Genomic DNA, 12,343 nt, shown 5'->3' on the forward strand with positions numbered 1-12,343 from the left:
CGGGGTTTCACCCCCACATTCCATTTCTCCTTGTCCTTGAAGACTTTAAACTAAAGATCAAGGCTACTTTCACAAACAAAATATGAACCCCTATCTTTAACATTTTCTATAACCTAATTACAGAAGTGCACTGAAAACTTATCATATCTCTTGTTATTATTCTTTCAAACCGTCGTCAATATTGAGATGGTGCCACATTAGTTATATGGTTGGACTTCTTGTGCTCCAAATAAATGAGTGGCACATTAGAGCACGCACATGGCTTATGCAAAATAGCATTTTAGCCTAAACAGGCCTAATGAACCCCCCAAAAATCATCCACATTGGATTAACAATCATTTAGCCAAATTACCATTAGCTATGTGCTTCTCTAAAAAGAGAGAACACTGCATTAACAATCAATTAGCCAAAACTCCAATAGTTAATAGTGTTGCTCAACCCATTTGGATCTCATTGCTAGATTCTTTGATCCTATTTGGACGATAAATATGTGGTGACTAACGGTGTAGGCCGAGTCATTTCATTGTGGTTGAGAGTAGTGGTATTGGTAGGTGGGTCTTTAAGCCTCACTTCATTGCAGTTTGAAGACTGAATTTGCAGTGGATGCTTTCATTGTGGTTGAGAGTAGTGGTATTGGTGGGTGGGTCTTTAAGCCTCACTTCATTGCAGTTTGAAGGCTGAATTTGCAGTGGATGCCTGGAGATTGGAGGGCCAGGTTTGTTGCCGGTGAGGGTTTTGTTAGTGATTTTGGGTGTTGAATGGTGATTTGGGCATGAATGATGAAATGAAAATTGGGGTTCTAAGAAAAATATTGTGAAATCGAGCAACGTGAGATTAGATTTGGGGAAGAGAAAGGAGAGATATGAGTAATAAAAAAAATGGAAATTACATTTTAATAGAATAAAGAAAGAAATAGATCATAAGATGTGAACTTTATTTAAAAGTGCTTAGGTTAAATAGAAAAAGTAACTTCTCACCTACAAATTTGTCAAAAGAATTTGCCTAATCATGTGAATGCTCTTATAGTATACTAAATCAACAACAAATTTTGTTGGGTATACAAGAATAAGTGAAAGTCTCACATGAAAGAAAAATAATAAACTTGAGGAATCAATGACATAATTGGATAGTTAAAGTTTTTTGGTATATCTCAATATCTCATTTTAAGGCCTGACTACAGGCTCTTAAAAGTTCTTCAAATTACGCTTCTGGGCACACTCCTTTGTTTTACAGCAAAGTTTTTAGCTAGATACCAATAGAAATAGAATAGTACGAAATATATAATGAGAAGATTTTACTATATATATCCATAACTTCTGTATTATCTTTTGAGCTTAGTTATGCACCCATAATCTATAACCATAATAATTCACAGATGTAAACGCCAAAAGCAGAAATAATAGGTAGAGTCACCTGGTATAGAATATGCTATCTAGTTCCACACGCAGGTGGTACAAAAAGGCTATCCAGATAAATTTCTTCCAGTCCTGTATGCTTCAAGTACTTACATATGATTGTGGTACAGAGATCAAATGTAAAGCATACTCGTCATCGACTGGAACCAATCAGTGGTGGGTCAAATACTCATAGGTATCAAGTGGCAGGTTTAGACTAATCCATATGAACAAAATAAAGATCTTTAAGAAGTCTTGTAATCTTCACAATGGTGTGCTTCAACACTAAACTTCCAAAAAGATTTGACACAAGTATATACAAAGTAGTTTTCTCTTTCAATTTGTCCAGTTACAAGCACTGCTTGCTGGTTTCACCTGCATTAATTCTTTCTAAATTACAATTGGCAAAAATCTTGAAGTGAAATTGATCTTTAACAAGCAAAAAAATATGTTTATCATCAGCTTACCTCTTGCGTTTGCTCTTCAAAACGTTAGAAGATGATGGGTTAGTATGCCAATTCCTTTTCCTTTGATTAATGAACCAGTTATTTATTTGCTTCAATTGCAAGCCTGTTTCCTGCACCAACCTTGCTTTGTCTTCCTCCTAAAGACAATATTAACAAGTAAATACGTGCCCGTGGAGCCATTTTCAAAACATTTAGCCAAAATGATAAGAGGAGATTGTGTCAAACCTACCGTGGGGTATGGCCACTTAGAATGTGATTGCCACCAAGATTTTAAGAGCGAGGTGGTGTCACCTGGCAGTTTTCCTGCTCTTCTCTTGCGTAGAATTTCCTCTCTGATGTCTACAATCTTCTCCTTGTAACCCTGAAAAGCAAGAAGCTTATGAGCTACTTATCTGTTTGGCAATATACTGATATAGTAATGAAGCGTATGCATTCTTACCTGTTTTAGCTCATGCTTCAATTCTTGCCTTACACGCTCCATCAAGGACCTCTCACTTTCAGTTGGGATGAGAGGACCAAATCCCATGCTGTCAGGTCCATCCAGACTTCCATCATACAAGTTGGTGTCACTATCTGCTTGGTCATCTTCGTCATCAGACATTGTAGCACCTGTGCCTTCACCTGGAGATACACCTGTTCACACATTATCCATATTTGAATTAGCCACTTTAACCTGTTCTAGAATATACAAAAACAAAAAAGGGAGATAGAGTGAAAAACTGGGTAAGATCTTCATCACTCCATCATCTACTGTATGCCAGAGAAGCTAGAGGTGAAGACCCCAGAGCGAAATCAACCTTTGGGCCATATATTTTCAGGTTGGAAGTGCAAGAGAGTTTAGGTTCCCCAGATAATAACGATGCTAATAAACATAGTGAGAAAACTAATTTATAACAGAGGGAGCAGGATTGAATAAAAAAGTGAATCAGAAGATTCACTAGCAGATAACCCACAATTGAAGAATCCCCAAATAACAAGTATAATATCTTCAAAGTATTTAACCAATTTTCAGTAAAAAATTGTATGCTTGCATCCAAATGGACACTGAATTGATAATCACAAGCCTCACCCTAAAACAAAACCCAATCTCGATCCAAAATGAACATAGCAAAATATTGAAGGAAGACTATAAAAGTAACCATAATAATAGATATCTCATAAACAAATCTAAAATAAATAAAGGAATGACAATAGTTGAACCTTAATACTCTAGTAAGAATGTAAGCATCAACTCGTTGAAATCTGTGAAGCTGACATTGAAACAATGGGGATGCTTCCAATCATATGGATCAAGGTCACATAACTAGTTATAAGCGAAGTACAGTGCTAACTTATTCTTGTCATGACAATAATGACAACAAGGTAATAGATGTTAAGCTAAATTAAACAGAGAGCTCGTATAACAGACCTTTATTAAACAAAAGTTATACAAATAGTACCCTCTTCCCTTTAAAAGGGGAGGCTGGATTCAGCCTATAGGATAGGGGGAGTTTGGGCTTGGGGAGGGCTAAACTCATTTTGTGGCTCACTACTGCCAATGAAAAACAGAAGAAATTATTAAAAAAAATCTCAAAATTGAAAGATAAACATATAAAGAATTCTTCCAAACATCTAAAGCCAATTGGGATGTGATATTTCTTTGCATATGGATACATTTGCCAATCCAAAGTTCCTCATCATATAAAGAAAGAGCAGAACAATATGATCAAGTGTAACAGACATGATAGAAGGCAGGTCCATTTGTCTTACCATTATAGTTCATATACTAAATATTGGGAGTATTAGTCAACAAATATAAAAATTTGGAAACTAAATAAAAACTTTAACAAGATGTAGCAAATTTTGTACAAGCATATATACACTAACGTCTCAGTTTTCTTTCTACCATCTAAGACATGAGACATCAAGCCATATCAGATAAGGGGAGGGGGGTTGAGGTTGTTAGTTACCTGTTAAGCTTTGTAGAGACTGCTCAAGCTCCCAACAAGCCATTACTGCTTCCATGGCATGACCGCGGACATGTTGTTGCAATTGTTCTTTAAAGGAACAGAGCAATAGAACATAATGTGTCTACATCAGAAGGAACAAAGAAAAAGAGAGAAAAGAAAAAAGGAAATTCAGATGAAAAAAAACCAATCACCATACTGGATATGTTTAAGTTCAATAAAATCACTAAAAGCATGGGTAACGAGATAGTAGTGGATCCATAGAAAAAGAACTTTGCATTTTACCACATCCCAAAACTTCACTTTACCATTAATCACAGTGATGATTTTAGCAATTGTTATCCATTTAATTATGGTATTTTATTTCAAGTTGTACTTGGATAAATATAGACCAAAATATCAATTAATTTGATTTGAGTCCTAGAATAGGTCGATCTTGTGTTATCCATCTAAGGGGGCGGCAATGAATACAATAATAAACTGGTGGAAGTACATAAGGCAAATAAGACTTTCAAGAGTGATTAGAAGAAGGCCATTTGTTGCACTTACTAGTAACATAAAATTTAAGACAGTCATTCTTTGGCTGGTCAGTAAGGCCAAGGTTTCCATGTCAAAAGTCAATATAATTTAAAGTATTATCCTATTCCCATATTGGAAGGAATAACATCTGAAACCAACTTAGTTTTTTTGGAAAATATATTAGTTTTAATTGATGCTTAGTCATTCCATTATGTATCATCACTTTTATAAGCTTGTCTCTTTGGTTTTGCGTGTCATAGTTTTGGCTTTGTCTGAGGACCTTAACATCATAACTGTATACACTCTTACTTAAGGAATAAGGATAGCACACAAGAAATTGAGGAATCCAAAAGAGATTAAATAGACATCATTTTCAAAGTTTTCAATAGAAATTGCTCTTCTAAGCATCAATTCCTTGAAAAATGACATGCCTTTTTATGGTCGTGTTATCAATAAGGATAAACTTGAGCTTCAAAAATATCTAAAAATTTTAAAAGATTACTTCTCAAAAAAATTAATTTAAGGATATAATTTTCCTTAGAATAAAGTTCCTCCAACTGATTACGTGGTGACTCTATAAGTATCCACATGTACTTTTAAGTTTTAATCACTCAAAATAATTTAATAAGTCATCAAATTAAAATATACCTTGATGGTTTGGAGAAGATTTCTCCGACCTAGAACTTTGTCTTTCATTTAAGAGCCCAAAAGAGAAAAAAGAATAAATATAATTATAAGATTGACATCCATTGCAGCATAGATTCATCCAGCTCAAGTCACCTTCACACAGGTGCTAATTGAGGAAATGGACATCTACATCAACAAAATAAGTAACTAAACTAGCAAAACTATTATGGTGGTGCTTCATGACAGATCATATTTGGACAAGATATATAGCAAGGAGGACCGAGTCATGAATGACCCAAAACAAGTGGAAAGAGATTCTTCAAAGCACTCCAAACTTAAAGTTACAATTATTATTGTACTCAGAACAGCATGATTCCTCCCTCTGATGCCACTTCTGCATTCATTCTGATTCGCATCACAACCCAAAAGTTTGGTACTACCCATCTAATATTTAATTTATTTACTTTCAACTTTCTAAAATCATACAAGATTTTTTTGTCTAAAAATAAAATAAAATAAAGAGAGAAAACTGACACATAATCCTTTAATTGTCTGAATAAGGACAATGCCAACAGGGCTCTCTGTCTCACTCTCTACCATTCCCAATACCCATCTCAAATTGGATGGACTTTTATTATGTTAATAAACAATTAACAACACCACCCAGAAAAATATAATAAAAAAAACAAGGCTTCGAATTTTGATTTCAACACATATAATCAATTTCCAAAAACAACTAAAATGGAAAAAAAAAAAAAATCAAATTTTTATGCACTTAAATCAACCCCAAATCAAAATATGAATTTATCTACGGTAACTACGAAACCTTAATCTCAAAATTGTTTTAGTCATCTAAAAATCCTCAACAAATTAGTCGAGGTTGATTATAAATATTCTTTCCGACGATTATATTTTATCTGAAATCATACTCTTGTTATATTTTTTATTACAAAATTTTAAAAAACTCAATCCACAAACCATTAACATAAAAAAGGACTAACATAGAAACCAAGACAACACTAAACCTCCACACACACACACACACACACACACACACACACAAAAAAAAGAAGTCAACTTTTTTCAATACAGCAATTACCTAGAAGAGAGTAACTAAACAAATAACTAACAAAAAAAAAAACCGAACTAACCATAAACTGATCGAGCTCTTTCTGGTCCACCGCGCCGTTGCCGAGCACCGAGTACTTCGCCACCACGCGCTGCGACTGTTCGAGCTGTGCGTCGATCTTCGGCAGCTGGTCCACCGGCGTGGCGATCCTCAGACACGCCACGTGTGCCGATAAGAGCTGCTCGTACAGTGGGTGCGTCACTATATCCCCTTTATACTTCGCACTCTCCCACTCCCACCTCTCTTCTCTTTCACAATCTTCACTCTCCGTCCGGTTCCGATCGCCGCCGCCACCACCACGGTGGTTCGTGCTCCCCGCATGTACGTCGTCGTTTCCGTCGTGAAGCACCGAAGAAGAAGAATTGTTGTTGTTATTATTACTGCTCTGTTGCCGCAAAATCGCGTTGCTAAGCCATGTGGGTGCCCCGGATCCTCCTCCGCCGGATGACACGTCGACAACGGCGCCGGACAACCGTTGCTGCTGCTGATGCTGGTGGTGGTGGTGGTGGTGGTGTTGTTGTTGGTGGTGGTGGTGGTGGTCAGTGAAAGACTCGAAAGACATTTCGTGATCGTGAAACGCCATTTATAGTTTCAGTTTTATGTGTATTAGTAAAGAGTAGAAGTGTGTGTATTTATATAAGAAAACGTGGTTTGGAGTTGCGGGTTAAAGAGGTCATGGGTGGTGGTTGAAACTTGAAGGAGCTGCTGTCTGTTTAAGAAAGAAAGAAAGAAAGAAAGGTTTGGAAAAGAGCTTTTGAGGGGGGGGTGGGGGGTGAAGACTTTTCGAGGATGAGATCGATTGACACGAGGGATGATCAGACGGTGGAGAGTGATTGGGAAACGTGGCGGGGATTGTGGTGTGTGATGCGATGTTATTGGAGATTGTGTAATGAGACAAAGATTGATCATTTTATTTGTTTTTGATTGATGGTCTACGTGACATGGGGGATGAGCCATATATGAGATGAGAGAGTTTTTTTTTATGACAAGTTTTACACTTTTTACACTTTTCGACATCACATTTTTACAACATGTTTTTGGGTTATCTTGACAGGTGTTTTTTAGGGTAATAAATAATATATTATGTTTGGAAAAACTTTTGACATCACATGAAATATATAAAAAAATGGATCTAGTCCACGTATTAAACAATTTATTTTTAGAAATATTTTTTCAAAAATTAAAGAAGTTTTAAATATTTTTTCAATTTTTAAGAAATGTTATCCAAAAATGATTAATTATTGTGTACTTTTAGGGCACATATTAACAAAATTCATAAAAAATTATCAAAAAAAAAATTAATTGTTTTATTATTTTCTCGTAAAATGTTTTTAAAAATAGTTATTAAATCAATGTCTTTAGGACATCTACTAACATTTTCTCTTTTCTTTATAGAAAGCTTCAATTTATGGCATCCACTTCTATAATTATGTTCTTTATCATCAAACTAAGATACCGATTGATTTTTTTGGTGTAGACATGAATTAAATCTCAAATCTCTTATTCAACCAACATTTTTACAATACCTTCATAACAAATTATAGGTGAAAAGTTGTTATTAGTTTTAATTTGAATCTATCACTAAAATTATTTTTTTACTTACTTAGTAACAATTAATAACAATTTACCATTATCACCGTGCACCCTTAGTGCGATGGTCACTGAACAAATATAAATGCTTATGTGGTGCGGGGGATAAGAGTCACTGAACATATACATTTAAATTATATTAGAGTAGAATTTTTATCTTATATAAAAAAAATATTAATAATAATAATAATTTATTGCTTATAATTTTATTATTTATTGTAAAAGTGACAATTTTATTATTTATTGTAAAAGTGACGTGAAAATGTTTATGTTGGTGTTGTTTTTATTTTTACTGTAGGTTTCGTAATTGATAAGGAAACCGTCGTCCTTTGGGCGTTTCCCAATTCCTTTCTACAGTTTAGAGAACGAAGTCTTTTCCTTTTCACTTGTTGTTGTTGTTGTTGCTTGTTGGGAGTGTGAGTGGTTACTACCATCTTAATTAACAAGTACTTTTCCTTCTAGATTATAGCTCATCCTTGAATCGACCCATCAACATGAGTTTTATTTATTTATTCTTAGAACAAAATAATATTATCTAAATAGGCAAACAAATTAGGTGGTACTCGCGGATCCTCAACATCTAGGATAGAATGTTTCCAGTATTCCCTAGACTTAAATTGACCCATTCTCTCTCAATGCTATATTAATCAAGTGACTCTTTCTCATATACTTTTTAAGCAAATTCTTAATTATGAATCCAATTTGCTTGTACTTCCAATTATCTATCTTAATATTTTTTTTTTCCAACTGTACTCATTTTATGAACATGAACATGTTTCTCAACAACCCTACACTCAATATTGTAGAGCATAACTAATTTTATAGCAATCTTGTAAAAATTTTCATTTTAATTTAATAAGTTTATGATCACATAATACTTTTGATGTGCTTCTCGATTTCTTTCATCCACATATTTTTATACTACTATGCACATCCTATTCATTATTTTTATTTTTATAAATAATTGAATCTTAATATAACTTCTCTCTTTATTGTCTCTTAAGAATTAAATTTTATACTCATTTCAAACGTTAACTCATGTTTAATTAATTCCATCCATTAAAATTATATAATTTACAAAAAGCATTTACTAATGGATCACATCATGAAACAAATATCTTGCATCACAAAATCAAAGGTTACTTGTTTGAACAATCTCATCGAAGAGTTGCTTGTTCTATTTGAAGACAATAATTTATTATTACACAAATTGTATCATTGGAAGGAAGTGGATTGGTGATGTTGCTGTAACTTGTAACTTTGAAATATCGATCGATGTCTATTGTCACAATAATCGACGACGACAGTACTGTGGAGACAACTGTACAGATCCAATAACTCTCGATCTCAATATATCTTTTTTTTTATATATATATATATAATAATAATGAGTGTTGATATTTTTAGTCGACGTTGACGCCGACAGCAACTTCGACCTCGACGCCCCGTACGTAAGCCACTTGTCCTGCCCAAGTTTCATGGACCACTTGGGACTTCGCGCCCATTGATCAGCAAATCGTAATTTTACAACTGTCAAGGTCACAGCCTAAAACGAAGGGACCACTCTATACCTAGTTTCTTTCTGCCACAGAGCACGACGACAGAGTCATAGACTACAGGTAACGGCGGCTGAAGTCACGGTCACAGACAGAGTGAGTGAGTGAGTGAGGTATTAGAGAGAGAAAGATCACGCGCGCGCCTGTTGGTGGTCCCCACGTATAATAAAGCCGAAAGTGCGTTTGGGTGTAGGGGAAGGGGGGAGAGTCGGTGGTCCCCAGTCGGAGTAGACTGACTAGTCCGGGGGACCCCATTTTTGAGCTACTGTTGCATGATTTTTGTTGTACCGACACGTGTTTTGACGTACAAATGGTCCCCTTAATGCTACTTTCTCTGTCTTGCCGTTACCCTCACGGCAGTTTCTAATTTATCTCTCATGACTCATCAATCATCATTAGGCGCTTTAGGCAAACAACATTTTTACTTTTTTTTTTTTTTTTTTTTTTAATTTAATAAACGTGAGGATAGAATTTGGATTGTAAAACAACCACGTTGGACTAAATAGAAAAAGTAGGCGTGGCAGGATAAAATTGTTTTAGTAACATTATTTGTATTTTTTGAAAATATGTGTTAGTAAAAAAAAGTGTAAAAATACATATATTATTATTTAAATATTGAAAATTGTTGCTCAAAACACCTTATTAAACAGCTTCTAAAATGCTTAAATTTAGCTTGATCTTGAACACGTTAGAATGTTTAAAAGTTTAAGATCGGTCTTGCTTAACTTGATTCATTTGTCAAGTTGAGTTAGAGCTCAAAATCCAATACAAGTAGTATATTAATTCTAATCAAGTTTATATTAAATCCATTTGGTTTGAATTTGTAGTCTCAAATCTCAACTATCAATTAATCAAAAGTTTAGTATAATATGAGTTTATTTATCAATTTTGTATCAAACTTATTACCAAACTCATTAACAAGCCTAGGCTCAATTTTTTTTTTCTTAATTTTTATTGATCCTTATTGTTCACAAACTTGTTTATGAACAATTTTTTTCACTTGACTTTGAATCATCTATTAAATAAACCTAAGACTAAAATTCAAACTTGGTTTGTTTATAGACAAATAAACATTAATACACTTTTTATCTAAACAAGCTCATTCATTTACCGCCTTAAATACGAAAATAAATAAAAAAATTTACAACCTTTTTTTTTAAAGATTAGTAAGGTTGTATATCAGACTTGTGAATGATACAATAATGTCAATAATAAATCTAGAAGTTATATTAGTTTAATTAAAATGTACAAACACTTTTTAAGATTTGGGTCAGTTGCAAAAACACACTCCTAAGGTTTCATTTCTTCATTATTACTCCATGAGGTTTTTATATCTAATGAATTAACTTTTGGGACTAACTTTTGTTAGCTTTTACAAATAATAAAAAATAAAAATAAAAAATCATGCAACCATATTAATAAGAAGACTCACTAACTGATTTGTGTCACTGGTCACATATCAATCATGTGATTTTTTTCATCCATAAAAGCCAACTAAAATTAGTCCTAAGTGTCAATTTAGTGGATATTAAAATCTCAAGGAGTTCATAAAGGAAGGATTGAAACCCCCTAGGTGTTTTTGCAATTGATCCAAGCCCCATGGGATGTTTTTGCATTTAGGCAATAATTATAAATTACTACTTTAATAAATTTTTATTATTTTTGAAAATATGAGAAAAATATTCTATACATAACTTTGTTTTTAAGTATGCTTGTACTGAGGGTTTTTTTCCCCTCACCATTATTGTTTGTACCTATAAATTCCTCACTGGATGTGTCCTAGTGTATTAATAAGAAGTTCATAGTAAACTCAATATGGAAATGGAGAAACAAGACGTCTAAATTCTATTCCATTTACAAACTTCATAACTCATTTAATTAAGTAATATTCTTTATATTTGATGTTTATTTGATAGAGCTTATAAAATTCAGCTTATTTGACTTATTAGGTTTTTTTATATATATTTTTTTAATTTCTATGTTATAGTTTATTCAAAATTCATTAATTAAACGGCTTGTACATGAACCCTATTTTTAGGACTTAAAATTTGAAGAAAAAAAAATAATAATAAGGCGAATATGCCACATAATTTAAGTTATACTGAATAGACATTTAAGAAAAAAAACTAAAGTACCATTTTGGTTTCTAAACTTTATCAAGAGTTTGTTTTTCTTTTCTAAACTATGAAAAAGTTCGTTTTTTTGTTTCTAAATTATTGAAAATGTTTCACTTCTATCCTTAAACTTTAAAAATGATATATTTTTATCCCTAAGCTATTGAAAAAAAGCTCCTTTTTTGTCTCTAAACTATTGAATATTTTTTAAAAAAATCTTTACAAAGTTTAGGGATGAAAAAAGAATTTTTAAAGTTTAAGGACAAAAAAGAAAAATGTTCAAGTTTAGTAACCAAAATAATATTTTACCCTAAGAAAAAAGTTTAGTTTCAAACCTATTTAGAGCTATCTTGCTCTAACTTACTATGTGGTAATTAAAGAGGCCATTAGTATGTAGTTTTAGTTGTGTGACTTTTTAATTAATCATGTGATTTATTTAAATAATACATATAAATAGTCTTATAAACCTCCACATATTGATTTGAAAAAGATAATTTCAAACATTTTTGGATCCAATCTTTTTTTGACACTTAATAAACTAACTCCTTAATAATGAATTTTTTTTTTTTGGATAATTCGATAATTGTGAGAATGAGTACGAACCAATTAAAATAAAAATCTCTTGAAAATCATTGAGTTTTTAATAGTCAAAATAAGTAAATAAATTTTCTCAAAAAAAAAATAAATGAAATTAAGAAAGAAAATAATTATGAGTGTGTAGTCACATCTTGGAGGGGGATCTTATCCCTATTGAATTTATGGTAGTTTTGGTATTCTTCTTTGTGGCTGGTTTGCAAAATGTATTGCGAGTGGTTGAGTTTGTTGTATTTTAGAGACAACTTTTAAATAATTTCTCTGTATTAATAATTTATTGAGTGGGTGTAAATTTGTTCAACAGAATGACAAGGTCCATGTCTAAATCTCTAACTCACCTCTTTTCAAACCATTTAAGAGTTCTTTGAGATAAAGACAAAATTTCTTCTATTCTCATACATTGATAC

The 12,343-nt window shown here is 32.8% G+C and overlaps 1 protein-coding gene across 2 annotated transcripts; it reads right to left on the minus strand.

Annotated features, from left to right (window-relative positions):
- Positions 1-1,281: 1,281 nt before the first annotated feature.
- Positions 1,282-6,814, minus strand: LOC126715525 (homeobox protein knotted-1-like 2). 2 transcript variants are annotated; one of them, XM_050416165.1, is made up of 6 exons: positions 6,105-6,814; positions 3,811-3,931; positions 2,301-2,494; positions 2,091-2,222; positions 1,862-1,998; positions 1,282-1,769 (listed from the first exon to the last, which is right to left on the minus strand). In XM_050416165.1, exons 1-6 carry the CDS (start codon positions 6,663-6,665, stop codon positions 1,766-1,768), a joined length of 1,149 nt encoding a protein of 382 aa, XP_050272122.1. In that variant the 5' UTR covers positions 6,666-6,814; the 3' UTR covers positions 1,282-1,765. The 2 variants fall into 2 exon arrangements, with proteins under 2 accessions (XP_050272122.1, XP_050272121.1); XM_050416164.1 differs by having other exon boundaries at positions 1,282-1,784.
- Between the last annotated feature and the right edge of the window lie 5,529 nt (positions 6,815-12,343).

This window comes from Quercus robur, chromosome 2 (genome assembly GCF_932294415.1).
Source record: "Quercus robur chromosome 2, dhQueRobu3.1, whole genome shotgun sequence".
Taxonomy (NCBI): Eukaryota; Viridiplantae; Streptophyta; class Magnoliopsida; order Fagales; family Fagaceae; genus Quercus; species Quercus robur.

Coding starts and splice junctions, on each gene's coding strand:
- LOC126715525 (XM_050416164.1), bottom strand. CDS start 6,665: ATGGCGTTTCACGATCACGAAATGTCTTTCGAGTCTTTCACTGACCAC. Junction 2,223..2,300: donor TGAAGCATGAGCTAAAACAG/GTAAGAATGCAT, acceptor CTTGCTTTTCAG/GGTTACAAGGAGAAGATTGT. Junction 1,999..2,090: donor CTAAGTGGCCATACCCCACG/GTAGGTTTGACA, acceptor TATTGTCTTTAG/GAGGAAGACAAAGCAAGGTT.